Source organism: Lacerta agilis, chromosome 17 (genome assembly GCF_009819535.1).
Source record: "Lacerta agilis isolate rLacAgi1 chromosome 17, rLacAgi1.pri, whole genome shotgun sequence".
NCBI classification, from domain to species: domain Eukaryota; kingdom Metazoa; phylum Chordata; class Lepidosauria; order Squamata; family Lacertidae; genus Lacerta; species Lacerta agilis.
The window spans coordinates 3,819,177-3,846,338 of record NC_046328.1 but is presented as its reverse complement, the minus strand read 5'-3'; the positions used below and the strand labels follow the sequence as shown (position 1 = coordinate 3,846,338).

At 44.3% G+C, this 27,162-nt stretch overlaps 3 protein-coding genes across 4 annotated transcripts; 1 reads left to right on the top strand and 2 right to left on the bottom strand.

Annotated features, from left to right (window-relative positions):
- Positions 1–542: 542 nt before the first annotated feature.
- On the bottom strand, positions 543–13,551 carry ANAPC7 (anaphase promoting complex subunit 7). 2 transcript variants are annotated; one of them, XM_033174153.1, is made up of 11 exons: positions 13,383–13,551; positions 9,858–10,044; positions 9,284–9,403; positions 8,789–8,900; positions 7,669–7,822; positions 6,831–6,973; positions 4,883–5,000; positions 3,813–4,009; positions 3,343–3,567; positions 2,451–2,601; positions 543–1,596 (listed from the first exon to the last, which is right to left on the bottom strand). In XM_033174153.1, exons 1-11 carry the CDS (start codon positions 13,481–13,483, stop codon positions 1,407–1,409), a joined length of 1,698 nt encoding a protein of 565 aa, XP_033030044.1. In that variant the 5' UTR covers positions 13,484–13,551; the 3' UTR covers positions 543–1,406. The 2 variants fall into 2 exon arrangements, with proteins under 2 accessions (XP_033030044.1, XP_033030045.1); XM_033174154.1 differs by having other exon boundaries at positions 9,903–10,044.
- LOC117061387 (60S ribosomal protein L21-like) lies at positions 6,066–6,612 on the top strand. The gene has a single exon (XM_033174155.1). It carries the CDS (start codon positions 6,099–6,101, stop codon positions 6,576–6,578), a length of 480 nt encoding a protein of 159 aa, XP_033030046.1. The 5' UTR covers positions 6,066–6,098; the 3' UTR covers positions 6,579–6,612.
- Positions 13,552–16,074: 2,523 nt separating the features above from the next.
- ARPC3 (actin related protein 2/3 complex subunit 3) lies at positions 16,075–26,252 on the bottom strand. The gene is made up of 7 exons (XM_033135875.1): positions 26,106–26,252; positions 22,675–22,774; positions 21,425–21,501; positions 20,080–20,148; positions 19,303–19,429; positions 18,369–18,463; positions 16,075–16,343 (listed from the first exon to the last, which is right to left on the bottom strand). The coding sequence occupies exons 1-7, from the start codon at positions 26,109–26,111 to the stop codon at positions 16,281–16,283; spliced, it is 537 nt and encodes a 178-aa protein (XP_032991766.1). The 5' UTR covers positions 26,112–26,252; the 3' UTR covers positions 16,075–16,280.
- Between the last annotated feature and the right edge of the window lie 910 nt (positions 26,253–27,162).

Genomic DNA, 27,162 nt, shown 5'->3' with positions numbered 1-27,162 from the left:
TTATCTGAACTCAAGTATCTCTTTGTATCATCGCGCATCTGGCACCCTGTGTTTAAGAATGTTTCTGTACAGGTAATGTTGTATCTCCATTCACAAGAACCCTATAACAGTATCAACAACCACTAATTCATTAACTTCATGTTTCCTTGGAGGCAACTTACTTTTCCATCCTGATCTTCAGTAATATTAGTAGAGTTTTCAGCAGATGAGCAAGACACATCTTGCTACATTGGGCCTTTTAAATTCTTCTGTGATTCAAAAGAGGAGGGTGGGAACCTATTGCTCTCTAGATGCTGCAACTTCCATCTGCTTCAGGCTGATGGAGTCAATTATGGATGATAGGAGTTGGGAGTGCAACATCTGGAGGGCTGCAGGCTAGCCACCCTTGTGAAAGGGAAGGCCACATCATTAAAAAAAAAATTACTTAACAGAGAACACAGCACTGTGATCTTGTGCAGATGGGGCACCCAACAGAAGCCGCTGCTGGACTATGCTTTGGGGAAGTTATTTAATGCAGCCTAATCAAAGTCAGAAGCACAGTATGTTGGCAAGGCTGCTTTTAATAGCCATGTATGCAGGAAAGGATTATGTGGTTTAGATATTGTTAATTGGTATTACCCAGTAAGAAGTAACCTTAAGAACCTTTCACTGGCTGTAATTTCCTCAACGCTACTCCATTTCACTTTCTCTAATATCCTTACAGAGGCTTAAAAGGAGTGGCACTTGTTAGCACAGAATGTGAAAATAACCAACTATTTCACAGGCCACAATTTCTTGTGTATATGGATTCATCAGCTATAGAATTGCTCATCAGTTAGGAGCCTGAAGCAGCATGCTACTATTTTAGAGTGTGCATGCTAAATATCCTCCACAAAAAACGCTGGGGAGGCCAGGAAAATGCTGGAAAGAAATTTGCTGCCCCTGTGTGAGACTCCAGCAGCTTTCTGGAGGAGTTTGTGTATCTAAAGACACTGTACAGGCTTTGCGAATAAAGCCTCTTTTATAAAAGGATATAAAAGCAGCCTACATTTATGCACCACTGGGGATCAAGCATAATTAGTTTACAACATGATTCTGACATCGTTTTAGTCATTAACAAATGTTTGAGAAATGCTTTATATCATTTGAAAGCTTCTAATTTTAGAAATAAGAACTCAAAATTGCTGCTTGGCACGCATGCCTCCCTAGTACTTAAGTTGCTCAGACTTCACCATGACATAAGGAGCACTGAGAGCATAACACAGAAACAAAAAAGGGACAGAAGGGGCTGCTTGGATCTTGCCTCAGTCCAGTTCTTGCAGCAGTGCACAATGTCCCCTTGGCATTCTTCATTCCAGGGAGGAGAATGTCTTAATGGGCGTCACTCATCAAGGGCTATGGTCCCAGGTTAGTTCAGGAAGGCGATTTCACTGCATGCCAAACCACTGTTCCTGATCCGCCCACTGGGCTGCCTCACTGTCACTGCCTTCTAGGTCACCTTCCTCTCCACTCCCTTCCATGTCATCCACATCTTCCTCCTGGGTGGCATCCGTTGGACTTTCCTCTTTTTCCATTTTCTGCATTCCCTCCAGTGACTTTTGATCATTGGGATCCAAACTGGGGGAACAGAAAGTAAGAGAAAGACATCCTGGAGTCAGGGAGCAGTAGCAAGAACTGGACAGGCTGGCTCATGTACATCTCCGTTTTAGCTTTTTCAATTTTCCAAACACAGCTTCTGATACATGCATCCTCTACCATTTTTCCAAGGATAAAAACTTAGCTATCTCTTGCTGTCCAAGGAGGTTGGGCATAACCAATCCACTCTCCCACATGGATTTTATATAATTTGCCTTTGGCTATACTCCACAAACCATTAAAGTCATGCACATAAGCATGACTTTCCAACCATTTGCAAAGAACAACATAAGAAAGAGATACTAGTCTAGTGCAATCTTTAGGCTAAATAAGTCTCCCTGAATTTGATTTTTAAAAAACTGCTTCAGGGCCTAGGAAAGCAGGGTACCTATTTAAGAAATAAAATATAGTTTTTATTTTGTTTTGTTCATTCTAGGTAATTGCACTCAAAGTTATTGCCATGAGGACATTTTCAACTGACCTATCACCAATCCAGCTCCCTTAGGACATAAGCAAATTGCCCTCTCTGTGAGGTTGTAAGTCGACCAGACCATTCAAGGTTCCCCATTTAACAGTTACAGAGACCACAGGGTGGGATGGGCAAATCCAGGGTGGGAGGGAAATCTACCCATTTTGGAGACTCAAAACCAGAATCTTATCTTTGGGGAATATCACAAGGCCACCTTGCGTACACACATGATGAAATGACACAAAGAACTGGGGAGTCTACAGTCATTGGAAGGAAGAGTGAAGATGAGGCAAAAGCTCAGGAACATCTATCACGGATAAGACTCCTACAACCGTGTTTCAACTCATGGCCATCACAGCAACATTACCTTAGAGCAATACTGTACTGGTCCATGGCTTCCTGATACTCATTAACAGCCACAAGGAAGTCCCCTAACATTCGATGGAGAATGCAATCACTCTGGTTGGCAAGGGCATTCCTCAGCAAAGCTATTCCATCCTCATATTTCTGTTCTCGGCCTGTCAATAAGAACGGTTATTTCAAGCTATTTATGTTGAGGCTATCACCCAGAAAAGAAATCATAACTGATTAACTGTATGAGGCTTTATTTTAATTTGCAGATTATAGATTGCCTCACAGCTGATGAAGCAGTGCACAATAAGATAAAAATAAGAAAAAACACAAAAGTCTATGCACCCAGCAAACTAAAACCATTTCTGCAGTTATGCATTCATATACACATTTTTCGCAGTTAGGTTTTCAGGGGGGGGGGGAGTCTGTTTCAGAGGATGCAGAGATTGTGTCTTCCTATGACATACATAAGAAGTTGCCATCGCCATCACCCTTCTTCTGTGACAGAGAAGGAAGAATGCCTATTCTTAGAAGGTAGCTGCACTTAAGAAATTTTACAAACCACCTAATTACATATGGATTTGCAAACACTTGGAATTTTAAAGAGACACGTTAAAAAAATATCAATTTAAAGAATTGACAAAACCCTGCACCCCCAATTCACACGACTTCTTGCCAAAATGGAAAGCTCAAAATGTAATGAGTAATTCAAGATGGGCATTTTCAGCTGGTAGTCCACAACAGGAGTGAGAGGGTGCTGTAAGTCAGAATATGGCTATAGTATGGAGAGATTTGGGTGAAAATTGCTGCCTTCCACCACCTTCAAGACTTGGTGGGAGTTGCATCTGCATACATCTCTAGTCATGCTGAATAAGACATGCACACAAGAAAAGAGGAGGGAGACTTACTGAGAAGTTCTGCCTTCTTTACCACTGCTTTGATGTAATCAGGGCGCTGTGTCAGTGCTTTGTCCAGCAATGTCTTTGCTTTCTCCTGTGCAACAGGATCTTCCAGACAAACAGTGGCCAGGAGGGTAAGTGTCTGTGCGTTGGCTCCCAGGGTTTTGTAGACATTGTTAGCCATGACCGTGGCTTCACGAAGACCATTGGATGCTAAGTAGCATTCAATGAGGCCTGAGGGTCAGAGGGGTAAAAGTCATATTTGAGAGAAGATTTGGCTTTTTTCAAAACCAGTGCTCATCTAAACAATGGTCACAAAATCTAGCACAGTAGGCTGACAGTTCACGACTTTAAGGTGGGGTCTTGGCATGTCAGAAAGACATCCCAGTGGTGACAGTCATATGTGGGCCTACAGAAACTTTCATTTCACTACCAGGTTTAACAACTCCTGTTTGGAGAAGTCCATCCTTTTTACTTGCCTTCATAGCAGTCCAGCCTGCAAGGGGCAAGCCGTATCGCTTCACGGAAGTGGATGATAGCTTCTTGCACTCTCCCCATGTTCCGAAGAGCAGCGCCTTTCAGCAGCAAAGCCTGCACACTATTGCTGTTCAGCTGTATGGCTTTGGCTCCTAAATACAGGGCACGGGAATAGCGCTTGCTGTAGAAGCTATGACACCTGCAGAAAGAGGAGGGAATTGTGGTTAACATGCTCAATCTGTTCCACCTCAGGAGGACAAGCAGAGTTTTTCACAATTGTCATTGTATTAAAGGGTGTGGGCAGGACATCTTGCCAAAGTAGGATGGGCTATTCTGTTATAGACCCACAGCACCCCCAACTCCTACAACCTTCTATTTCAATTACTTTTGATGATGGAGAGGAAATATACTCTCTCTCTCTCTCTCTCCCTCTCTCTCACACACACACAGAGGAATGATGTGTTCTACCTAATGAAAGCGGATATGCCTATTGGTATCAGGAAATGTAATTTTAGCTTCAGCATTCTGAAATGTGACCTACTTTTAAGTGATTCCTCCAAAGTAATGAAACACATTAATAAATTTCTACTGTAGACAACCAGCTTTTAGACACCACAATAAAGTGTTTTTTAAAGGGAAGATTTTAAGTACTTTTTGTAATTTTTGTAATCTGCCTTGAGCAGTGTTGCTGAGAAGGCAGTGTTACAAAATATATTAAAGGCTATTTAGCTCCCTGCAGAATTTTATTTCAGACAGTGGCTTTGGATATTTTTGGATCCAACACCTCTTAGTATTTCAAGAATAGCAAGAGGTGCTTTGAAAGTGGCATTTCAAAAGTATGCCAGTTAGGGAGACTCCAGGACATCTCACACAAAGCTTTGGTCGAACTCCCAGAGACTTCAGTGATTTCACCAACTCCAAGTCAGTCAAGATTTTGCTGCCTGACACTAAGCCATTAACAATAAACCCGAGATTACTTGGAGACCATCCAACTCTCCTCATTAATAGGGTAGATTCTGCCTTCAGAAAGTTCAACGTAAAAGCCAAACAGGAGCAAGAAGCAGCCCATTACCCTGATACCACCCACGGCTCAGCATGCTGGTCAGAAATATTGAAGAGCCGGCAGCCAAGATTCTCCACATCCTCCAGGCGACCCTCACGGGCTAACAAGTAGCCATATACATCCATCCCTAAAGACAAAGCATAAAGGAGTTGGACACACACACACAAAAGCTACGAAGGAAAAAAGATCAAGGAAAACTAGAGGACAAGACTGTTCACATCTTTCACCTAAAAGGCAGGAACAGTGCTTAGATCCAAATGTTTTCTCAACTTCTATATTCTATGCACGTATCCACTAGCATAAATTCAAAATGAAGATTCAAAAATATTTTCTATAAAACTGGTTGCTCCAGTTCTAATCAGTTGTTATGTATTTTCCACATTATTTGTAGCTCCACGGTGATCCAAATGGGCCATTCCATTGTCACGGGTGGGACACTTTGACCATGTTTTTTTGTATTCACACATGTGTAACAATGTAAATATACATAAAAATTAACAACCAAAATGTAAACTATGTTCTTAATAAGATACTGAACATTTTACTAATGTTTTATTATTTTTATGGATATTTTTGACAATTTTATTAAATGTTAAAAGTGTTGTCACAGGTGGGACAAAAAAAGGACATGGAGCTTGAGATAAGTTTGATTTATGGAAAAACTCTGTGAGTTGGGAGGTGACTCAATGATAAACTCAGCATATCTGTTTAAATCAATGTTTGTTGGTTACAACTATGCAATCAGGAATTAAGTTTAAGAAATTTAATGATACAAAATTAAGGAAAAAATGCTGTCACGGGTGGGACAATCATCAGAAAACTTTTAATTTGAACACTTCTGTGAAGACTACGTGGGTGGACTTTTGAAAGGTCCATAAAATAAACTTCTTTTGTCTTTAGCTTTTTAAAAAATGGTTAGATTGCACGTTTGGAATCTTCCTCACCAAAGTCCAGTGCTCATCTAGCATTCTTATCAGGCTCATTTTTCACGGAATGGCCCAAATGTACAATTTGTGGGGGAAACAAACAGAAGACCTGCCATTCAAAGGAATCCCATTGGCTGGGAATTTGCTCAACACAAATTTGAAATATAGCATCTTTTATTTTTGTACCATTAACCACAAATGTGTTTCATTGATATAATGCTGATGTTGCATCAGCTGTTAACAATATAAATGTGTGCTGTTTTTCGGCCTCGGACACCATCTTACAGTCATCCATCAAGATGACCAACACCAAGGGGAAGAGGAGGGGGACACGTTACATGTTCTCAAGAGCCTTTCGCAAACATGGTGTGGTCCCTCTCGCTACCTACATGCACATCTATAAGAAGGGTGATATTGTTGACATAAAGGGCATGGGCACAATTCAGAAAGGCATGCCCCACAAATGTGACCATGGCAAGACAGGAAGGGTATACAACATTACCCAGCATGCTGTGGGCATTATTGTGAACAAGAAAGTTAAGCGCAAGATTCTGGCCAAGAGAATTAATGTGCGAATTGAGCATATTAAGCACTCAAAGAGCAGAGACAGCTTGTTGCAGCGTGTGAAACAAAATGAAAGAAAGAAAAAAGGAAAGGAAAAGGGAATTTGGTTTGAACTAAAACACCAGCCTGCTCCTCCAAGAGAAGCCCATTTTGTGAGAAACAATGGCAAGGAGCCAGAGCTGCTGGAACCAATTCCATATGAGTTTATGGCATAGTGTATGTGAACAAAATAAAATACCATGTTGAGGACCTAAAACAAAACAAAACAAAACAAAACAAAACAATATAAAAGTGTCTTCAACCAATTACAAGTCTTTTTGAGGTTTAACCATTTCTGATTTTAGTTAAGTGTAAGGACAGAAGGAAAAAAATCCCTCTATTTGTCTCATTTGTACTAGCTTTTCTTTCAACTTTACCAACAAAAACAAATTATTCTAACAAGCTCTCCATATTTTCTAGAGACTTACCTTTTATTAAATAAGGATCCAACATTTGCGCCTGCTCAAATTTTAGAATTGCATTCTTATTGTCACCCGCTCTGAAATAAAGATCAGCTAAGCTCCCTAGTATATCCACATTGTCTCTCAGTAGCGACTTTTTCTCCAGCGAGCTTTTGTGGGAAGAACAAATTGAAAGATAAGATCAACATATTGGAACCTCTTGGAGCATTTTTATTCTATTTTATTGAAAAAGGTACATTTCCTTAAAGCAAGCACATCTACATGTCACAATCGATCTTTCTCACCTACAGCATGTCTAGCATCAGAGCATCTTCCACCCAAAGATTAAAAGGTCATGATACAAATAAAGTCAGTAAGAGAAAGGTATACACTTTGCTTTCTTCCACAGTGGAACATCTCCAAATGATACTTGGGCCGCACACAATCCTCTAACAACATTAAGAATGCAACCACAATCAACTTGTTTCTAGGTCAGCTTGGTGCCCAAGGGGTATAGACGTCTTCACCCATGGTAGGAGGGGAGGCCCCCCCCCCGCTGCTGCAGCTGTGCAACCTGGTAATCCATGCAACTCTGGCTTCGGGGAGGGGGGCATGGAGGGAGCAGCGGCTGTGACACCTTCAACAGCATGCCTAATAGTTGACCACAGGTTCCCCACCCCTGTTTTAAAAGACACATATATGTGGGATTTAAATTCCACGAGCTGTTGAGCATTCAAACACTTAGCATTGTAATTGTCTTGCTGCAAAGGGCAAGTAGCCTTCAATACCCAAGTAGTACATCTTACAAGATACCAGGCTAGAGGTTCTTTGAGAAAGCTCGTTTGCATTTGCTCTAGATTCTTACCATATGGTGTTGATTGCTCTGGTATTATCACCTGTGTGCACAAATGCATATGCCTTGATCCATACTGAAAGCCAGTCCAAGTTTGGGACACTCTGGATCACATTCAGTGTCATAGAAGCGACTTCTGCACCTTTCACTGAGAGCGACAGCAAGCCTAAATGAGAAGCAACAGCTGTTGTGACCACCATTTTAACAAAATGTTATTGGTAGTCCCAATGAAATTAAGTGCTCAGGCACCGACAACAGCAGATAATTGACCAAGGAATGGAGAACCTGTGATCCTCCAAATGTTGCTGGATCTGTGTTAGAAACTGAGATATGAAAGCTAAGAGCTAAATGGCACCTTAAACCTAGGCTATGGGTGCAACAGTGGAATGTCTAGGCAAGCTTTTTTAATAACAATACGAAGTTGAAAATGAATGAACTGCAACTAAAATATTTCGTTCATTTTTCACATGATCTAGTCCTTCCCCTGCCCACCCCCTACTATTCTTAAAAGGATCTCTTCTCCAGTCTTCAGAGAGTAGCTGGAAGTGGGGAGGCAGAAAAAGGTATTCCTTTCCTTCCACTTTGCAGTTTTAATCTGACATCTTAGGCACAGTACTGCGCCCAGAGCTCAGAAACTGCTCGGGCTAATGAAATCCCGTCGCAAAAAGCGCCTAGAACAATGGGAGTTTTGAGCAGTGCTGGACTACAACTCCTATAAGTCCCAGCCAACATGGCCATTGGTAAGCGATGAGAACTGAAGACCAACATCTGAAGAGTCACAGGTTCTGTACTGCTGGACTACAGTGATCACGTCCTGCAGACAGGTGCATTTTGTAAAATTTATCCACACCAATTGTCTTGCCATCTCTAGCACCGCACTCTTCCCTCAGATCAGAAAGAGCATTGCACTGCAATGCTATTGTTACTGCCTCTCCCAGCTCTTATGTCTTCTAAGACACAATACATGCAGCCATAACAAGCACCCTTTTAATGTTGTAACTCATGAGGAGGGCAAAGGCGGACTGAACTAATTCATATTTTGTTCACCTGCCCATGCTAAGACTGTTCAGATATACCAACATCTCAATCACAATTTTCAACAATAATCATTGATGGGAAGAAAAGTGGCTACCTAGGATGGCATCAAGGGCTAGTGGACACTGCCTCAGCACTTCTTTGTAACTCGTCACAGAAGAGCGTTCCTGACCTGCCTTCTTGTACAAATTTGCCAGCATCATGTTAATCTGCAACCCACATAAATCCAATGATGAGAACAATCATATTTTAATGTTGACATAAGACATAACATTTTGTACCACTTTGGATTTGTCAATTCCACCTGCTGATGCACAACTCTCTGGGCTCGCCGTTATTAATGGCAAGTTTTTACCTTTATTCAAAAAACCTGGGGATTTGTGTCAGTCAAAGGGTGTTCAAAGTATTGTTATGGGTTGTATTCCGTGCTAGTTTTCCTAAGGGTAGATCCACTGAGGCACATGGCTGTCTTAGGTCCACTGATGTCAATGGATTTATTGAGTAGGAACAGCACTGGTTACAACCCTATAAATTGTATCCATATCTCAGCCAAAGGCTCCCAAGCAGCATAACTTAGCTAGGAAAGTACTACCTTTGGGGTTCTCTGTCTTGAAGGGATTCCGTCAAGTATAGCAATAGCATCTTTGTCTTGCTTCAGCATTGTATAGCACTCCGCCATTTTGTATTTCACTTCAATTTCAGAAGGCAGGCACTAAAAAGAAAATATACGAAATACAACAGTGATCCAATAACATATGGAGGGCCACAAGTTCCCCACCCCGATATATGAAGAGGATAGTCAAGATCTAGGAAAGACCAAGTTGTGTGTTGTAGGGTGCTTGGGGCTGTCAGAGGTAATCTTTACTTTTCAGGAGTTTACTCCAAGGCTGGGACACTTTCCACATACGTTATAAAGGAAAACTACAAGACCATAACATCTTTCTTAGGCTTCCAAGTCTCTGCCACCCCTATTCTGTCTATTCAAGGTGAGTGTTAAACCACATTCAATTTTATATTTAATTTCTCCCAGAACTCACATAAAGAGGAAAAACTTTTCAGATATAAATGAATTCAGATAACCATCTTTTGCCATGTATAATAAACAGTGAATGCAAGAATCCTGCACTGAGGCACCAAGCTGTAATCAGAATTTAAGCTATGAACACCTGGCTCTGAGGAGTAGATGCAGCATTCCCAGTTGAGGGTCTCACTTTTGAAGTTTTACTCAGTGCTTTCTTCTGCTGCAATGCCATTGTATACTTGCTGACAGCATTTCTATATTCCTTGTCATGGAAGAGAGAATCTGCATGATATACAAGAAGCTGATACTTCTGCGATGGAGAAAATAACTCACTGTAAGAAACACAAGACAAACCAGTGTTAGCTGACCACATGAGCAAATCCTGGATCAAACATCCCTGAACTACTGAAAGGTGAAAACAAGAAACAGAAATGTGTCTGTATTCAGAAACCACCTGTCAATTCCATTTTCTAACTATGCTATGCTATTCTACAATGACAGCATTAAGCATCCCCAAAATCCATTTTTGGAGGAGTTGCTACACTTTATCTGTCATCCAGAAAACTATGAACTTACCAGGTGACCCTAAGCAAACTATTATTTCAAGAGACCTCTTCCAATTATTATTATTTATTAAATTTCTATACCACCCTTCATCTGAAGGTAATAGGGCAGTTTATTAGTAGTACTATTAGTATTACAAATAGAGAGGGACCTACAGTGGTACATTGGTTTATGAACTTAATCCGTTCCGAAGTCTGTTCTTAAACCAAGGTGGGGGACTCAATTTACAAATGGAACCTACTCAACAGGAAGTGAAACATGTTCTTATTCCAAGGCAAAGTTCACAAACCAAAACGCCTACTTCTGGGTTTGCAGCATTCTTAATCCAAGTTGTTCATAAACTAAGCTGTTCTTAACCAAGGTACCACGGTACTTATAAAGCTTTTGTAAGATTTACGGAGATAACGACTATAAAGAGCTTTGATAAAGCATCACATAAATGCTATCGTGCTTCCTTGGCATCCATCTGTCTCGGGAGACAATGGAGGAGAGTGAGCCTTTGGGGGTGAGGTCAAGCTGCTGGAAGGTTGCAGTGCCTGCTGTGGCTGTGGAGACAGATATGGGAGAGTGGCTGTAGAGACAGATAAGGGAGACACATGTTTTGTTGCAGTTGGGGCAGATGAAGGCATTCAGTTGTGATGCTGCAAATGCACCATGGCGTTTCTTTTCTTTGCACTCCTCTGAGCAGTCATTTCTCCTCTGGTCACTGCTATTGATACACAACTTGAATGCCTGTCTACTGTGAAGTTCACTGGATTGCCATGGGTAAGCCAGTCACTCCCTCTCCGCTCTATGTTCCTAACCTACTCTACAGAATTCTTGTGAAGATAAATGGAAAGGAGGTGTGTGTCCCTGAGCCAAGTGTGCCTTTTGCATTGATGCTGAAGATGCCTTTTTAAACTATACTAGGATATAGGGTTCAACTCATTTCCAAGGTCTCTTGCACTTAATTCCTGGAGAGAAGGGTGAAGGATAAATCCTGGAGAGAAGGGTGAAGCACATGAACATTGAGATACCATGCAGTGCACAGCTTGCCATTTCACACATGCTACAGGCATTCAAATGTATTGGAACTACCAACAACCCAGAGCAGGGAAATTATGTTTCTGATGGTCTAATTCTGAACCCAAAGTACCAGCGCCCTCTAGGCTTTTAAATCAATATGGGTAGGTATAGCAAGCATGTCAGTTATTTCAGCAAAAATAAACAAGTAGCACCTTAAATTCTAAACAGGTTGATTAAATGAGCTTAATCTTTTGAGAATACATTCATTTGTGCTTAATGTAAAGATGTCAAAAAACTGTATAAATACATGCAGCGCAGGCCTATGAATGTTTACTGGGATTTACTACTGCGTTCAGGAAGTGTGCAACAAGCTGCAGCCTGAACAGATTTAGTGTAGTCCTCTTAATTAGCTGCATGAAGTATTATCAGAATTCATCAGTTATCAGAACTGGCACTACTGCAGGTGCCACATAATACCTGTTCTTCTAACTGTGGTTGTTTAGTGTGGCAGCACCTGCACTTTGGAACTCCCTGCCTATTGAAATCAAGCAAGAGCCTTCACTGTTCGCTTTGTGGCACCTGCTAACAACATTCTTGTCTAGACAAGCCTACCCAGATGTTTGCAGCAATTTTAATCTGTTTTGGTATTTTAACCTTTGTATGTTTTAAAGTCAGGTTGTGAATTTTTCTTGCCTTTGCTGTTTTGTCTTCTGTAAACCACTCTGAGGTTTTGTTTACAATGACGTAATGTATAATTTTTATGAAATAAATAAACACTATAAAAAGATGGAAGAGGGAAAATGGAGCCAAACAACTGAAAAAATGAAAAAGCTACCATCCATGAAGATTCTATGGAGTCCTTTTAATAGTGCGATCCTAAATGTGTCTACCTAGAAGTAAACCCTGTGGAATTCAATAAGGCTTACTCCCAAGTAAACAGGGTTAGTAGGATGGAGCTTAACTCCCCTCTTCTGAGTGGTTGTGTCTTCAGGCAGGTCCTATTTCCTGCAAAAAATGTGGCACTGATTGCAGCCATCCATTACACATACTCCAGGGCTAGGGAGACCTGGGTTCAAATCCCCACTTGGTCATGCCGCTCACTGGGTGACCTCAGACCAGGGCCAGAGAGCCTATGGCCCTCCAGACGTTGCAATTTAATTTCTGATGTGCTTTTTTGCTGTTACTGATGTGTGCGTGTGCATCTTTATCATTAAAGACCTCATTGTGACTTATATGGGGGCTGCTTAAATTTTGCTGCATACGGTAAGATGGTTTTCATTTACTGCTCATGCCTACTTTCTGTTATATTTTTGCAGTTATGTTAATCTTGAGCGCGGTTTTAACTATGGGAAGGGCAGCATGCAAATAGAACAGTGATGAAGATGCTGCAAGGCTCCCTCCTCTCTTTTTCTTCACTTCATCAAGTCAAAATGGTGCGAGTTGGGGGCCCAATCGACATTTGGGGAGCCACAGGTTCCCCACCTCACACTCTCAGCACAGCCCCAGCCTACCTCACTGGGCTGCTTTATTATTATTAAGGATTTGACTTCACTCCTGAAGGCAAACTCTTCCATTGTCTCACAGGCAGATGGATGCCATTGCCAACCAACAATCTATTGTTAACAATTATAACAAAAGAAAGGGGGGGGAAGCGAAACTATAAGGCGGGGGCACAGAATGGGTGCAACTGCACATGGGTTAAAACAACGAAGTCAGCATGGCTGGTTTTCCTTCTTGTTATGGATTTTGTGTTTTTATTTTATCTCGTATTTTTATGTGGCGAACTGCCCTACAGATGAAGGGCGGTTTACAAAAGAAAAGCGGAGTCCCGGGTCTGTGACGAGAGTGGCCTTGAATGTCACATTTAGAAAGCCCTTCCTTGTCGAACTCTCAAGTTATGCGCGCTTTCGCCCAACCTCGCAGGGTTGTCGTGATGGCGGCGGGGGGGGGGGAGCGAGGGAGCAGAGGCGGAGCAGGATGGCGCCGCTCGGTCGGGAGGGGGAGTTCGAGGATGGGGAAGCGCGAGGGAAACGAGCCCTTTGTGGAGGCTGCAGTCGGGCCGCCGCCGCCGCCTCCCTCCTCGGGCCGCCCACCAACTCACGGGTTGTTGCCGCTCATGGTGAGCAGAAGCCCACTGAGGAGCCGCACGTTGGAGTGGAGCCCGGCGGCCGCCATCTCCCGCACATGGTCTACCACGCTCATCGCCGCGGGCGATCCGAGAGAAGGGCGAAGGAGGAGGAGGAGGAGGCTGAGGCAGCTACGAACTCAGCGGCAAGGAAAACTCCGGGCCGCCTCAGGAACTCTAAAATGGCGCCTCTCCGAGGGGTCCTCGCGGAGAGGGCGGCCATGACACCCTCGCAGAAAACGCCATTGCACAAAGCGCCAGCCCGAACGCGGTGGGGGTACGGGCTGCCCGAGACGTTCGCCTGCGTAGGATATGACCCAGTTGTTATTCACCGCGGGAGCCGCAGCTCTACCTCTGGTCTTGCTATGCGCTTTTTAAGAAAAGATATGCTGTATATTCTTCACACAGAAAAGCGCAATAAGAAACAAAGAAATGAGGCATTAGCGTAGACACCCTCCTCTAGCTAAGACCATTAGACTAGAGAGCGGGCGGCGAAAGAAAGGCCTGAACATGCGCGTTAGGCGCCACTGCTGTACCTCCAAAGCCACAGGCATCCCAGGCAGAAAGCGAGCGAGCTAGAAAATATCTGAGCATGCGCGTTAGGCACCCTCATCTATGCCTCAGCTTGGCACAAACCCCTTTGGCGGATTTTACCCTCGTTTCAATATAAAAGAGGAACGCCATTGGTGGAGGTCAAACCCTGCTCGTCTTTAATTTGATACAACAATAGGACTTTCCCCTAAGATTTCACTGTTAAAACACAACTGCAGAACATTAATAAGTAAAGGGGAGATGTTAATATAAAACAATGAACAGGAAGGTAAAAATCAGCTACTAAAAAGCTGCACAAATTTAAAGGATCAGACCAAAAAGGTCCCATCTAGTCTAGCATTTAAATATATTTGGTTATGGAGGCACATTTCTATGGTAGAAATGTGTTCTTGCATTGCTTAGCTTTTTTTGCAGGATTTCATTATATTTATACCCAAAGAGCTGAAGCTGGCGTGCATGCTTCTCTTTTCCCGTTTTATCCTCACAACAACCCTGGGAGGCAGGCCAGGCTGAGAGTCTGTAACTGGTCCAAGGTGAACTTCACTGCCTAGTGGGGAATTAAACCTTGGTCTCTCCTGGGTTCTAGTCTGACATTATTTACTGCACCTTGCTGGCTCTAGCCAATTTATTGTCTTGTCCAGGGGTCAGCAAACTTTTTCAACCGTGGGCTGGTCCACTGTCCCTCAGACCTTGTGGGGGGCCAGGCTATATTTTTTTGGGGGGGGGGGATGAACAAATTCCTATGCCCCACAAATAACCCAGAGATGCATTTTAAATAAAAGCACACATTCTACTCACGTAAAAACACGCTGATTCCTGGACCATCTGCGGGCCGGATTTAGAAGGTGGTTGGGCCACATCCGGCCCCTGGGCCTTAATTTGCCTACCTCTGGTCTTGTCTTAACAAACTGGCCTGAAAAGCCATTCAACTCATTACAAATTTTATGTTGTTATGAGTTAAGTCAGGGGTCACTACCTAGGCAGCCACAGCATGTTTTCATAAATATCCACTGAAAAATCTGTGGTGCGTGAGAGGACAGAGGATGTCCACAGCAGATTGTGCACCTGTCTTTTTCTGCTCTTTTAGATATGGCAGCCATCTTGCATTATGCCACACACCCTGCACCTGCCATTGTGTTATGCCATATCCCTCCCCCACCCTACAATAGCCATTTTGGGACTGGCATCCACGCTGAAGAGTTAGGCAACCCCTGAAGTAAATTTACGTTGCTCTTCTTAAGCAAGAAGAGAATCCTTTGCCTACACTTGCTGGTCTGTTTAATAACCCTCAGCCTGTCTCCAGGGCTGGCCCAAGCCATTTTAGCACCCAAGATTACCCTGCTGCAACTTAATGCAGGCATTGTGGAGAAGCTGTCGCATGACTTGTGTGGCTTTGCCTGGCCACAAAACTGCCAGCAATGGAAGTTCAAGCAGTGTGACAGCAACAGACAAAGCAGCCACACTCATTCTGACACACAGGTGGTGTGCACTGGGGTGGGTGTCCTGATTTTGCTGCTCCTCCCAATCTGCCAACTGAGATACACATTTGGGATGGGCCAGCTTGTCTCCCATAGAACCCAAAAGATCCTGGGATGTATTCTTGGTCACACAGTTCACTGGTGTGTGGGCTTTGCAGCCAAGCTCACAGCCAAACTGAGCATGTGCCCCAGCCGTGCTGGGAGATCTGTAGTGCTGGGAAAGCAACTTGTCTTTCAAGGAAACCTGTTTGTTGCTGCTGATCTTCCAACAGAACCTCCCCAATAAGCTTTTGAGGGTCTCCAGGGTATTCCAGAACAGTCTGAAAGGGGTGGAGAACCTTTTGCAGCCCGAGAGCCGCAGTCCCTCCTAGGGAACCTTAAAGGGAACAATATGAAAGCAGCAGGCAGGGCGGAAGTGGGCAAAGCAGGAGACATGGCTCTTTTGTAAGTAGCCACATAAAAGTCAGAGGTATTATAGTTGATGGACATACTCCAGCCAGACAAAAGGAATAAAAAATACAAAGCAGGTCAGTGAGGAGAATCTTAAGGACCAGACAAAAAGGCTTGGAGAACCACAGTTGACCCATGGCCTAAGGGTTCCTCACCCATTTTTGTCAAAGACACAAGAACAGCCAAAATGATGCTAGAAACCACTTTTTATTCCTCATCATCATCAAGCTCCAGCTCAGCAAGATTTGCACATGATTTTAGCTCCACCTTTTCATCCACCAGTGGGTATCTTCCCCCCACAGAAGTGCTTATTCTCTCTCTCGGTAGAAAACATATATTAAAACAGAGGCAAAATTTTATACATCTGGCAGCAAAGACAGCCACGTGCCTCTCTTCACTGCCCTGGTCCTGACAGGCTCTTGTTCATGAACTGCCTTTTCACAAAACACATCCACCACTAGGAGACAAAGGGAAAAGAAGAAGAGGTGTGAAAATGGAGCAAAGAAGTGGAAATACACCCAAGTTTTCACCCTGCAACTGGTCTTCAAAGACATTGCAGTGAAAAATAAATCCCTGCACTCCCCGATCTCTCATTAACATCTAACCAAGTTCATGATGTGAAATGACATCGTCACACCAGGAGCATGTGATTGGCTGGTGGAACATCTCAGTGAGATGACATCACATCACACTGTGGGTTCGTATTATCCATGCTTTTACTTCACAATGTTTTGTAAATTACTTCACAAAATAAACAAACAAACAAATAAATAAATATTATTAAATTTCTATACTGCCCTTCATCTGAGGATCACAGGGCAGTTTAGTTTTAAAACACAGGCATACTTAACATAATACAGTAATTTACAGAATAATACCCCCCTCCATAGTTTAAAAGGCCATAGATTGTTTAACCAGCCAAAGGCCTGGGAGAAGAGGAATGTTTTTGCCTGATGAAAGATGAAAGATATGTGATGAAGGTGCCAGGTGAACCTCCCACAAATGGGGAGCCACCACAGAGAAGGCCTGTTCTCATGTTGCCACCTTCCAGACCTCTCATGGAGGAAGCACACAAAGAAAGGCCTCAGGTGCTGATCACAGGGTCCAGGGTTGTGCAGGTGGGGAGAGGCAGTCCTTGAGGTGTTGAAGTCTTGAGCCAATTAAGGCTTTATAGGTCAAAACCAGCACTTGGAATTGGGCCCAGAAACTAATTGGCAGCCAGTACAGTTGGGCCAGGATTAGCGTTATATGCTCAAAATGCCTTGTACTGATTAGCAACCTAGATGCTTTCTGAACTGAGGCAGCCCCATGTATAACTAGACTTGATGGCAGACAATAAGGCTGCTGCGAAAAACTGAAGCTGTGTGCCACGTTCCCCTCTGATCTCCCACAAGAGACTTTTGGGAAAAGCTAAACACACGGCTTCTGTTTGGCAGCCATCCTGGGTCTGCAATCAAGTATGGTTCTGCTCTAGCTAGATGTTGTAGGGTAAAAAGATAGTCATACAAAACACACCCTGATTACCGATAGACTCTGTATTTATTTTGTAATATACCACACCCTATCCAATTGGATTAAGGTACAATGCCAATTGTACCTTAAGCGCGGGTGGCGCTGTTGTCTAAACCAGAGAGCCTAGGGCTTGCCGATCAGAAGGTCGGTGGTTCGAATCCCGGCGATGAGTGAGCTCCCATTGCTCGGTCCCTGCTTCTGCCTAAGCTAGCAGTTCGAAAGCACTTCAAAGTGCAAGTAGATAAATAGGTACCACTCCAGCGGGAAGGTCAATGGTGTTTCCGTGCGCTGCTCTGGTTTGCCAGAAGCGGCTTAGTCCTGCTGGCCACATGACCCGGAAGCTGTATGCCAACTCCCTCAGCCAGTAAAGCGAGATGGGCGCTGCAACCCCAGAGTTGTCCGCGACTGGACCTAACAGTCAGGGGTCCCTTTTACAATGCCATAAAGCAGCCTGACCCAACCTGGGGCTCTTCAGATGTCCTTGCATTGCAACTATCATCATCCATGACCAGTAACAATGCTTGCTGAGGCAGGGGAGTTGGGAATCCAACACCTTGAGGGCATTGCCATGGATGTACACAACTGCGTAGATATGAATAGAGGATTTTTATTTAAATATATGAATTCTTTGCCAAACCCCACCGATCTTTCTAAAAAAAACCCAAAACATAAGGCAGTGTTGGGGAACCTGTGGCACTCAGAAGGTGTTGGACTTTATCTTCCATCAGCCTAAGCCAGTGTGGTGGCCAGTTATCAGGGATGATGGGCTTTGCAGTCCAACGTCTGGAAGGCCATTGGTTCCCCAGGCCTGACAGAAAGGAAGCACTTCTGCTCCGTCGGTCGTCTGCTGAGACTTAAACCAAGGATGGCTAATTTGGCTGGGACTGAAGGGAGTCCCCACCACCAGCAGCACAGGTGAGCCACTCTGAGCTTAAATAGAGCCAAGTCACAGAGGAGATCAATATCTGACCTTGCTTGGTTTGTCACTCTGGGGATCAAAGACCTTTTCACAAAGCCTCAAGCCGGTTTCTTGCCTCAGCTGCTGCAAGTAGGCCCTCATAATCTCTGAAAAACAAAGACGTACACTCCACAACCAAGGCCAGATCATATTATAGCTCTCATTCAGTCACACAGTTTTGATTAATTAAATAATAATAATAATATTTCCATTTATCTGTTGATCTCAAAGTTTACAGTAGATATAAACACATTAAATATATATGCACAACAAGTACAATAAAAAAATGCTAAATCATTTTCTCCCATTCTCATACCAAACAGCCTCATGGTGTCCTGCTTCCCAAATAATACTTTCAACACCCTGCAACTAGTTTTGCTATGCCACCTCCCAAAAGGTGGTTTCGGCAGCCAGCCTGCAGCTGAAGCTGGCTTTGCTCCTCTCCTCTCTTTGAAAGCTCCCTACAAAGCAAGCTGGGGTGTTCTCTGCTGGACTAAGTTAACACCTGAAGCCTCTGGTTACTAGGAAAGTGATGCCTGTTCACATGCAGCAAGCTGCCATGAAATGTCTGCCCGATCAGATGGAGAAAGCCCATCTGCACATTCTGTTGCCCAGGCAGAGCTGCTCTTTCCATCAGACTGCATGGGGCACAGGCACACCCAGACCTCTAAATCAAGTTGTAGGTTCGCAAGATTGAAAGAGTAGAAGCTTGAGGAAATGCTACACTGAAAATGAAGTTGTGGAGAAATGGGGGCAGAGGCTGCTTTGTGTCCTACTCTAAATGCAATGAGAGGAAGGATCCAATCCTATACTGTACACCCTTAATCCAGAGGTAAGCCCCCTTTAATTCAGTAATGCTGATGAATGAGCATGTTTAAGATTGAGCTGTAAATGGATTAAATCCAGCAATTCAAGCTTGCAGTCCACATTGTTACCTTGCCCTTACCTTCTTCCTGTTTGCTGCTAGGTCTGGCATAGAGAGCATTCAGTGGAAATCCTGGCTCTCCAGGGATGGGGAAATTTGTTATTCCTAATGTATACATTTCTTTTTCTCCCTGGCCTTTGGAATTACACTGGAGGAAAAGAGTGCACAAGGAAGCATGAGCCACTTAAGACAACACAAAACGTAATGTACAAGCAACACACAACTGGCAGTATTATAGCAGGATCCTATGTGTCTTTACCCAGGAGCAAGTTCTGCTGTGTTCAAAGGGAATTGCTCTGCAGTATCTGCATTGGGGTCACAGCCTTAAGAGCTAAAATTCTACAGTGGTGATCAGCATTTCTTGTGGCTAGGATTTCTACATAATATAGTAAATAATTATACTTGTGTGTGAGTGCGCGCACCCCCATACCCACTTTAATCCCTAAGAACGGTTACAGTTTTATTTTAGTTTTCAACCCCACCCCCAAAAAAGGGCAGTCATGGGAAAATAATACATTTATATTTTCTTGTTTTTAAACTTTTATTTCCTTCGGCTTAAAAGCAACAACCAGCTCTCAGCACATAAGGAACACCCTCCTGGCTGGGTCAGAAAGCATTATTCTGACCTCACAGTAGCCAACCGTTTACTCCCGGGAAGCTCACAAGCAGGGTGGGGGGTCCAAAGGCATTCTCCCCACCGGTGCTTCCTGGGAATGAGAGCAACATCCTGACTCATTACCCTTGGCAGAACAAGTTCATGGAGGCAGACAAGGCCAGTGCCCTTTTCAATGCTGTTACCTTCTGCAGCTTTTTCAAGCACTCCGTAATGTAGAGTGTTATGTAGATCAAAGTTCTGTCGGCCTCATTCTAAAAATAAAAATAAATCCAAGTCATCTCCTGGGAAAACTTAATATCTCTTCTCTTCAACCTCTTTCTGCAATCTTAGTTTTCCCAAACCAACTGACACCTCCTGGTTGTGTTAAGATGGTGCTGTAGTCTATATTTGTTTATTTAAAATCTGTAAGCAGCATACAACCTCTCTCTCTATATATATACACACGGGTGAAACTCAAAAAATTAGAGTATCGTGGAAAAGTTCATTTATGTAAGCAATTGTCTTCATTAGCTACTGGAGTTTAATATATGAGATAGACTCATGACATGCAAAGCGAGATATGTCAAGCCTTTATTTGTTATAATTGTGATGATTATGGCGTCCAGCTGATGAAAACCCCAAAGTTTAGATTGTTAATTTGGGGTTCTCATCAGCTGTATGCCATAATCATCACAATTATAACAAATAAAGGCTTGATATAACAAATAAAGGCTTTGCATGTCATGAGTCTATCTCATATATTAGTTTCACCTTTTAAGTTGAATTACTGAAAGAAATGAACCTTTCCACGATATTCTAATTTTTCGAGTTTCACCTGTGTGTGTGTGTGTTTACTAAAAATGCAGCCTAGAGCCAATAAAACAGCAATATGAAAGCAGATGAAACAAATAAAGTGGGAGTAAGGGGATTCAAACAAGTAAACCATAAGCATTGCCACTCATCGTGTGAACGTCACACATGGGGATTATTCAACCCACCCCCACCCCCCGTTCCTCTTCTAGAATACTAGAGCTGATTGAAAACCATTGGGAATGTCTTTGTTCAATACATGATTAGTGCATCAATATTTTAAAAGACTTTAAAAAGGGATCAGACAACGGGGGACAGGTTTATTAGCAACTATTAGCCAGGATGCAAAATGGAGCCTCCTTATCCAGAAGCAGTCAACCTCTGCACACCAGTTGACAGGGGAAATTGCCTTCATCCCTTACTGGGGGCTTGCTGGAACCTTCTGGCTGACCTATTTTGAGAAAAGAGGCCCTGGATAAGGGGAACTTTCCAGCAGGGCTGTTCTAATAGCAGGCGCAACTGATCCCTTTTAATATGCAAAACAACACGGGTTCTTTTGTTTTTGGGTACTTAAGTCGCTCTTATGTCTGTATTTATTTTCTTTGGGTTGTGTCCATTTAAGTTCTACTCAGAGTAGAACCACTGAAATTGATGGATATAATTTAATTTCAGTGGGTCAGCTCCAAGTAGATACAATCCTAGCAAGCATTTTAAAGCAGGTTTTTCCACCCTCCTTACCTTGATTTCATAATTTTTAAAGAAGACATTTGCTTTGAAGTAGTAAATGGCTTCATCTATGATGTCTGTATCTTTTGCTACCAAGAAAGAGAAAGAAGGTTGATGTACTTGGAATATTATAGAAAACAAGGCATCCCAAGAAATGCAAGCTGACTCCTGAAGATGTCTGATTGACAATGCAAAAATAAGCCCCACCAAGTTCAATTGGACTTACTCCCAGCTAAGGGTTCATCTTAAAGGATTGCAGCCTCAGTTTCTAGTACAGTACTTTAAATAATACACATAAGGTTACCACTGAGCTTAGGGCTTGCCAATCGGAAGGTTGGCGGTTCAAATCCCTGCCACGGGGTGAGCTCTCGTTGCTCGGTCCCAGCTCCTGCCCACCTAGCAGTTCAAAAGCACGTCAAAGTGCAAGTAGATAAATAGGTACCGCTCCGGCGGGAAGGTAAACGGCGTTTCCATGTGCTGCTCTGGTTTCGCCAGAAGCAGCTTAGTCATTACCCGGAAGCTGTCTGCAGACAAATGTCGGCTCCCTCGGTCAGTAAAGCGAGATGAGCGCCACAACCCCAGAGTCATTTGCGACTGGACTTAACTGTCAGGGGTCCTTTACCTTTACCTAGGTAGAATACAGAGCTCAGGAACTACTCATGTGAAATGCATGCCTACACAGAACGCTTTGACATGCACCCTAAACCTCATTAATGGTGCTGCTTTTCAAAATATGTTGCTTGACAACAACGCAGAAATGGGACTTCTCTGTAGGGGAGTCCCCTCTTAGAAACACCTCTTCCTATCCCACTATCAGGGTGCTTCCAAGAACTATTAAGAACACATTTGTTTACATAGCCGTTTTTCCCTAGACCCAATTTGCAGTGTACTGTACATTTAAAGCAGTACCATAGCACTTCAAGCAGTCATGGCTTCCCCCCAAGATTCCTGGGAAGTGTAGTTCCCCAGCAACCCAGAGTGGCTGGGGTAACTCTGTCAGATGGGCAGGGCACAAATAATAAACTGCTTCAGGATCCTAACATAGGAAGCTGCCTTATACAAAGCCAGGCCCTTGGTCCATCTAGCTTAGTACTGTCTGTACTGACTGGCAACAACTCTCCGGTTTCAGGCAGGGAAACCCTTCCAGTCCTACTGGAGGATTGAACCTGGGGCATTCTGTGTACAAGGCAGATGCTCTACCACTGAGCGACAGCCCTTCTGTGTTGCAGAAAACACTCTTTTGAGGCCTGCTGTGAACTTACTTTCCCTGGGTGCCGGCCCTTTGAACTGACTCTTGATTGGCAACAACGCCATGTTCCCAATCAGTTTGGTGTCTGGGTCCATAAGAGTAGAATGATAAGCCTGTAAGAGGGAAGAGAAGGGATAATCAGTAACAAAAAGCCACAGGCACACAGAAAAGCTGTTTCTATGCTTTCCCAAAAATGGACAGAAGAGTCAAAGTTCCCCACACCCTGGAGACTCTTTAGCCGGTCACAGCACCCAAAGGTTAGAATAGGGGTTGGCAAATATTGGCCTCCTGGCCCATAAGTTGTGTGGCCAAGTGGAAATGAAGGCAGAGCTCCTGCACCTTTGCTAGTTGTGTAGAAGTGGGGATCGCAGCAGGTTCAAGCTTGCTTCACAAAGCAACACCTGTTGAAATTCCTTCTTCTTCTGCACAATTATTAAAGGTGCTACTTGAGTGCCACCTGAGTTAACAACTGCCAGGTCCTCTAATACATCTTCTTTCACCTTTTTGATTTCTGTCTGCTTCTAGCAAGGGGAGCAAATGGGAAAGAGGTAGCGGCAAAGAGCAGGCATTCATTGGCAGAGCATCTGCTTTGCGAGGAGAAGGGTCCTGCTACAATCCTTGACATCTCTGGGTAGGACTAGGGGTGTCCCCCGCCTGGAACCATGGACAGCAGCTGCCAGTTGAGCTGGGCATGGGACAGTGGGACCTTTTTTATCCTGAGGGCCAAATTCCCTTGTGGGGGAACTTTCCGGGGGCCACATACGAGCCAGAGCCAGGGGCAAAAGTCTGCAAGGCAGTGAAAGCCACCCCTTCCTGCGTATGGCAGGCTTCATTTTAGCCACACACAAGTCAGAGGGTTCTACCCACCCACACGTTTCTCCATCCTGCGTTAAAGTCAGGCACTTTTCAGCCAAGCAAATGCACTCAAGGAGAGTGTGGAGGAGGTCCAGCAAGGGGTGTGGTCTGAGAATAATCCTGAGGGCTGCAGGGAGGGGCCTGAGGCCTATCTCTCCCCAGTGTAGACAACAGGGCCGTCTCGTCCATAGGGGCTGGTGGCGCAGTGCACCAGGGTGCCGGGTCCCCCAGGGGAGCCCCCGTGAGCCTGCCAGCATACCGGGCGCCCCCTCCCCAACCCGCCCCTGCCCCCATGGGCGGGTGGGCGCTTGCGCGCCGGCAGGTGAGTGGGTTGCAAGCCGGCCGCCCTTGCCTCCCGGAGTCCCAGCTGGAGCACTGGAAGGGCACGCAAAGCCCCTCACCCCCTGCTCACCCACCCCCCCTCCCAAGGGGTGGCCAGCGTGGGAGGGAGGCGGGCGGAGAGGCGGCACGCCAGGGGCGCCGAGGGATCGCCGTGCCACGGCGGCCGATCCCTCTAAGATGGCCCTGGTAGACAATACAGATGAACCAACGTTTTGACTCAATATAAAGCGACTTTTAAAGTAACAACCACCTAAGCATTCTCCTCCTTGTGGTTCAGCAATAAAACGGCTAGCATGTTTGCAAAGCTAAGCAGGGTCCGCTATGGTTTCAAATTGGATAGGGAACCACATGCCGAAATTCCTGCATTGCAAGGGGTTGTTCTAGATGACCCTCGGGGTACCTTCCAACTCTACAATTGCAATTATTTTATTCTTGCTCCAGGTCAGTGGATAGCCAGTGTGGGACCCTCAATGTTGTAGCCTAAAGCTCCAATTATTCACTGGCATGGGCTAAACCAGCTGATGCTAATGGGGCTGGTAGTCCAAAATATTCCAAGGGCTACCCCTGTTCTAGGATGGGCTTCACTCCCTCAAACTGCTCAGCTGCTCAGTGGAATAGATAAGTCGTGGATCTCCAGATATCCTTGGGCTCCACCACTGATTAGTCTCAGCCTTGTTGCTGGCATCTCTAGACAATGGAGTGTACCTCTGGGGGCGAAGTCAAATTGCTGCGTTAGCAGCACCAATGTGACCTCCTGGGGCGCAACCCGGGGCAGTGTGCATGGAAGTATTGGGCTGCCCAGACAACAAGACCCCCCTCTCAGCCTCACTGATGTGGTCCAAAGGAAAGCAGAGCAAGATGTTTGGCACCAGCTTGACTGCAGGAGTTGCTGGAAGGAGGCATACAAGATGCCATCCAACCACCTTTGGGACTCCACTCTGCATTCATGTAGGGTTTACTTACTTCTTAGCCTTTGCTTCTCCCAAAGATATCCCACAAGGCAGCAGAGGTTTAGTGTCAGTCTACAAAACCAATAATTGGGGGTGATGGGAGTTGGAGTCTTACAACATCTGGAGGTCCAGAGTCGGGTTTCCCACCCCTGGGTGAGAAGGTCAACAAGTCCAACCTCTGCTGCTAGGCAGGACCAACCCACATAATACTGAAGTCAATGTGTCTAAAGCATGTGGGGAGAACCTTTGGGTCATCCAGATGTTGCTGAGCTACAACTCCCATCATCCTTGGCAATATGCCGTGCTTCCTGGGTCTGATGTGAGTTGTAGCTCAGCAACATCTGGAGGACCCAAAGGTACCCCACACCTGGTCAAGAGTGAAACATAAGGTGTTCATTAAAGTACCTGCTGTTCTGGTTGATGTAGGTCATTTGGGGCAAAGGAGTACAGTTAAATTATTATTATTATTAATAATAATAATAATAAACCACTCTGGGCGACTTACAACATAGATAAAAACATAATAAAACATCAAACATTAAAAACTTCCCTATACAAGGCTGCCTACAGATGTCTTCTACATGCCAGTCTTTTAAACCCCAAGAAATGTGATAAACGGTATTGATTCACATGGGACCCAGCAAACCAGGGTTGGATGAAGGTATCAGCCTAGCGTCCTTTTAGTAACCTCCTGCACACAGGTCCAGACACAGAACTACAGGTACCAAAAATTGTATTTGGGTCAATGTTTTTCAAATAGCAACTTTTTAAAAAAGGAAGTGCAACTGACGTTTCCTTTGCCCTGCGAATTTACTGCTGCCAAGTGTAGTTATTTGGTGCACGTCAAAAACACATCCCTTATTTTTCAACAAGGATGTTGCAGCGCGAATCATCCACCGCAGAGGATGCTTTTTTTCTTTTTTCTTTTTAGAGAAGAAAAACCCGCTGGCCATATAAGGAAGTCCTTCTTTCCCCTGACATCGCTAGCAATTCACAACACAAGGCTAATCCGGGCGCAGAGACCCAAAAATTAGATACCCAAATGGATCTATACCCTGAGTGGGGAGGGGAGGGTTTTAAAAATACGCCCCAGCTTCCTTGCGCACGTTCTGGATCACAGGAATAAATCAAGGGGGCTCAATCTTCCATCTCTCCCCGGGCCCAGCATCTTACGCCCACAGTTCCTGTTTTTTTAAAATTCCTATGAACTAACATTTAAAAGAATAAATAAATAAATGCGGTTTTAGGCAAGTGGACCAGCTGCAGTTCTAAAAGGAACGCGGATCTTTCCCCTTACCGGCATAGTTGGGGCGCAGCAATGCAAAGCGACCCAGGAAGGAGAGGTATGAGGCGCCCTTCCAGCGAGCAAGGCAGCGAAATCTTGCAAAATGCAAAGCCCTTCCTGCTCCACCCAGGCAGGAAGTGAGAGGCAGGCAATGCAAAGTCAGCGCCCGTGGACTCGGGGAGCCAGCAGGGGGCAGCAGAAGTCAACTCCTATTGAATTCCATGCAGCTTACTCCCAGGTATGTGGGGTTAAAACAAAATAAAAAATAAAAAAAATTCCTTCCAGCAGCACCTTAGAGATCAAGGTTTCTGTTTCAGTGTATCTGAAGAAGTGTGCATGCACAGGAAAGCTCATACCAAGAACAAACATAGTTGGTCTCTAAGGTGCTACTGGAAGGAATTTTTTAATTTTTTATTTTGTTTTGACTATGGCAGACCAACACAGCTACCTACCTGTATGTGGGTTTGTTGGGGGAGAGCCAGTGTGGTGTAGTGGTTAAGAGCAGCAGACTCGTAGTCTGGTGAACCGGGTTCGTGTCCCCACTCCTCCACATGCAGCTGCTGGGTGACCTTGGGCTAGTCACACTTCTCTGAAGTCTCTCAGCCCCACTCACCTCACAGAGTGTTGGTTGTGGGGGAGGAAGGGAAAGGAGAATGTTAGCCGCTTTGAGACTCCTTCGGGTAGTGAAAAGCGGGATATCAAATCCAAACTCTTCTTCTTCTTCTTGATTGACAATAATACAATAATTAAAAATGCAACCACCTCTTTTAAATCTCATTGAACCAAATTAAGCATGCTTCTGAGAAACCCAGTTTAGGACTGAAGCGTCATGACTAAGTAATGTATAAGTCTTCTGGTGCTTACTTCTGAGTAAACGTGCATGCAGGTCAGGCTCCACATCTGTTTTCCCCACGGAAGCTTACATCAATATTTGCTGTTTCTTCTTCTTCAACAACAACACAGAAAACTGCACATTACAGCAATGCAAATAGGATTTAATGTGTGCAGTTCTGAGGAGGCAGAGAGAGTTGGACCATCCAAGAGCCAAAGCATGAGGAAGCAGGCCTTA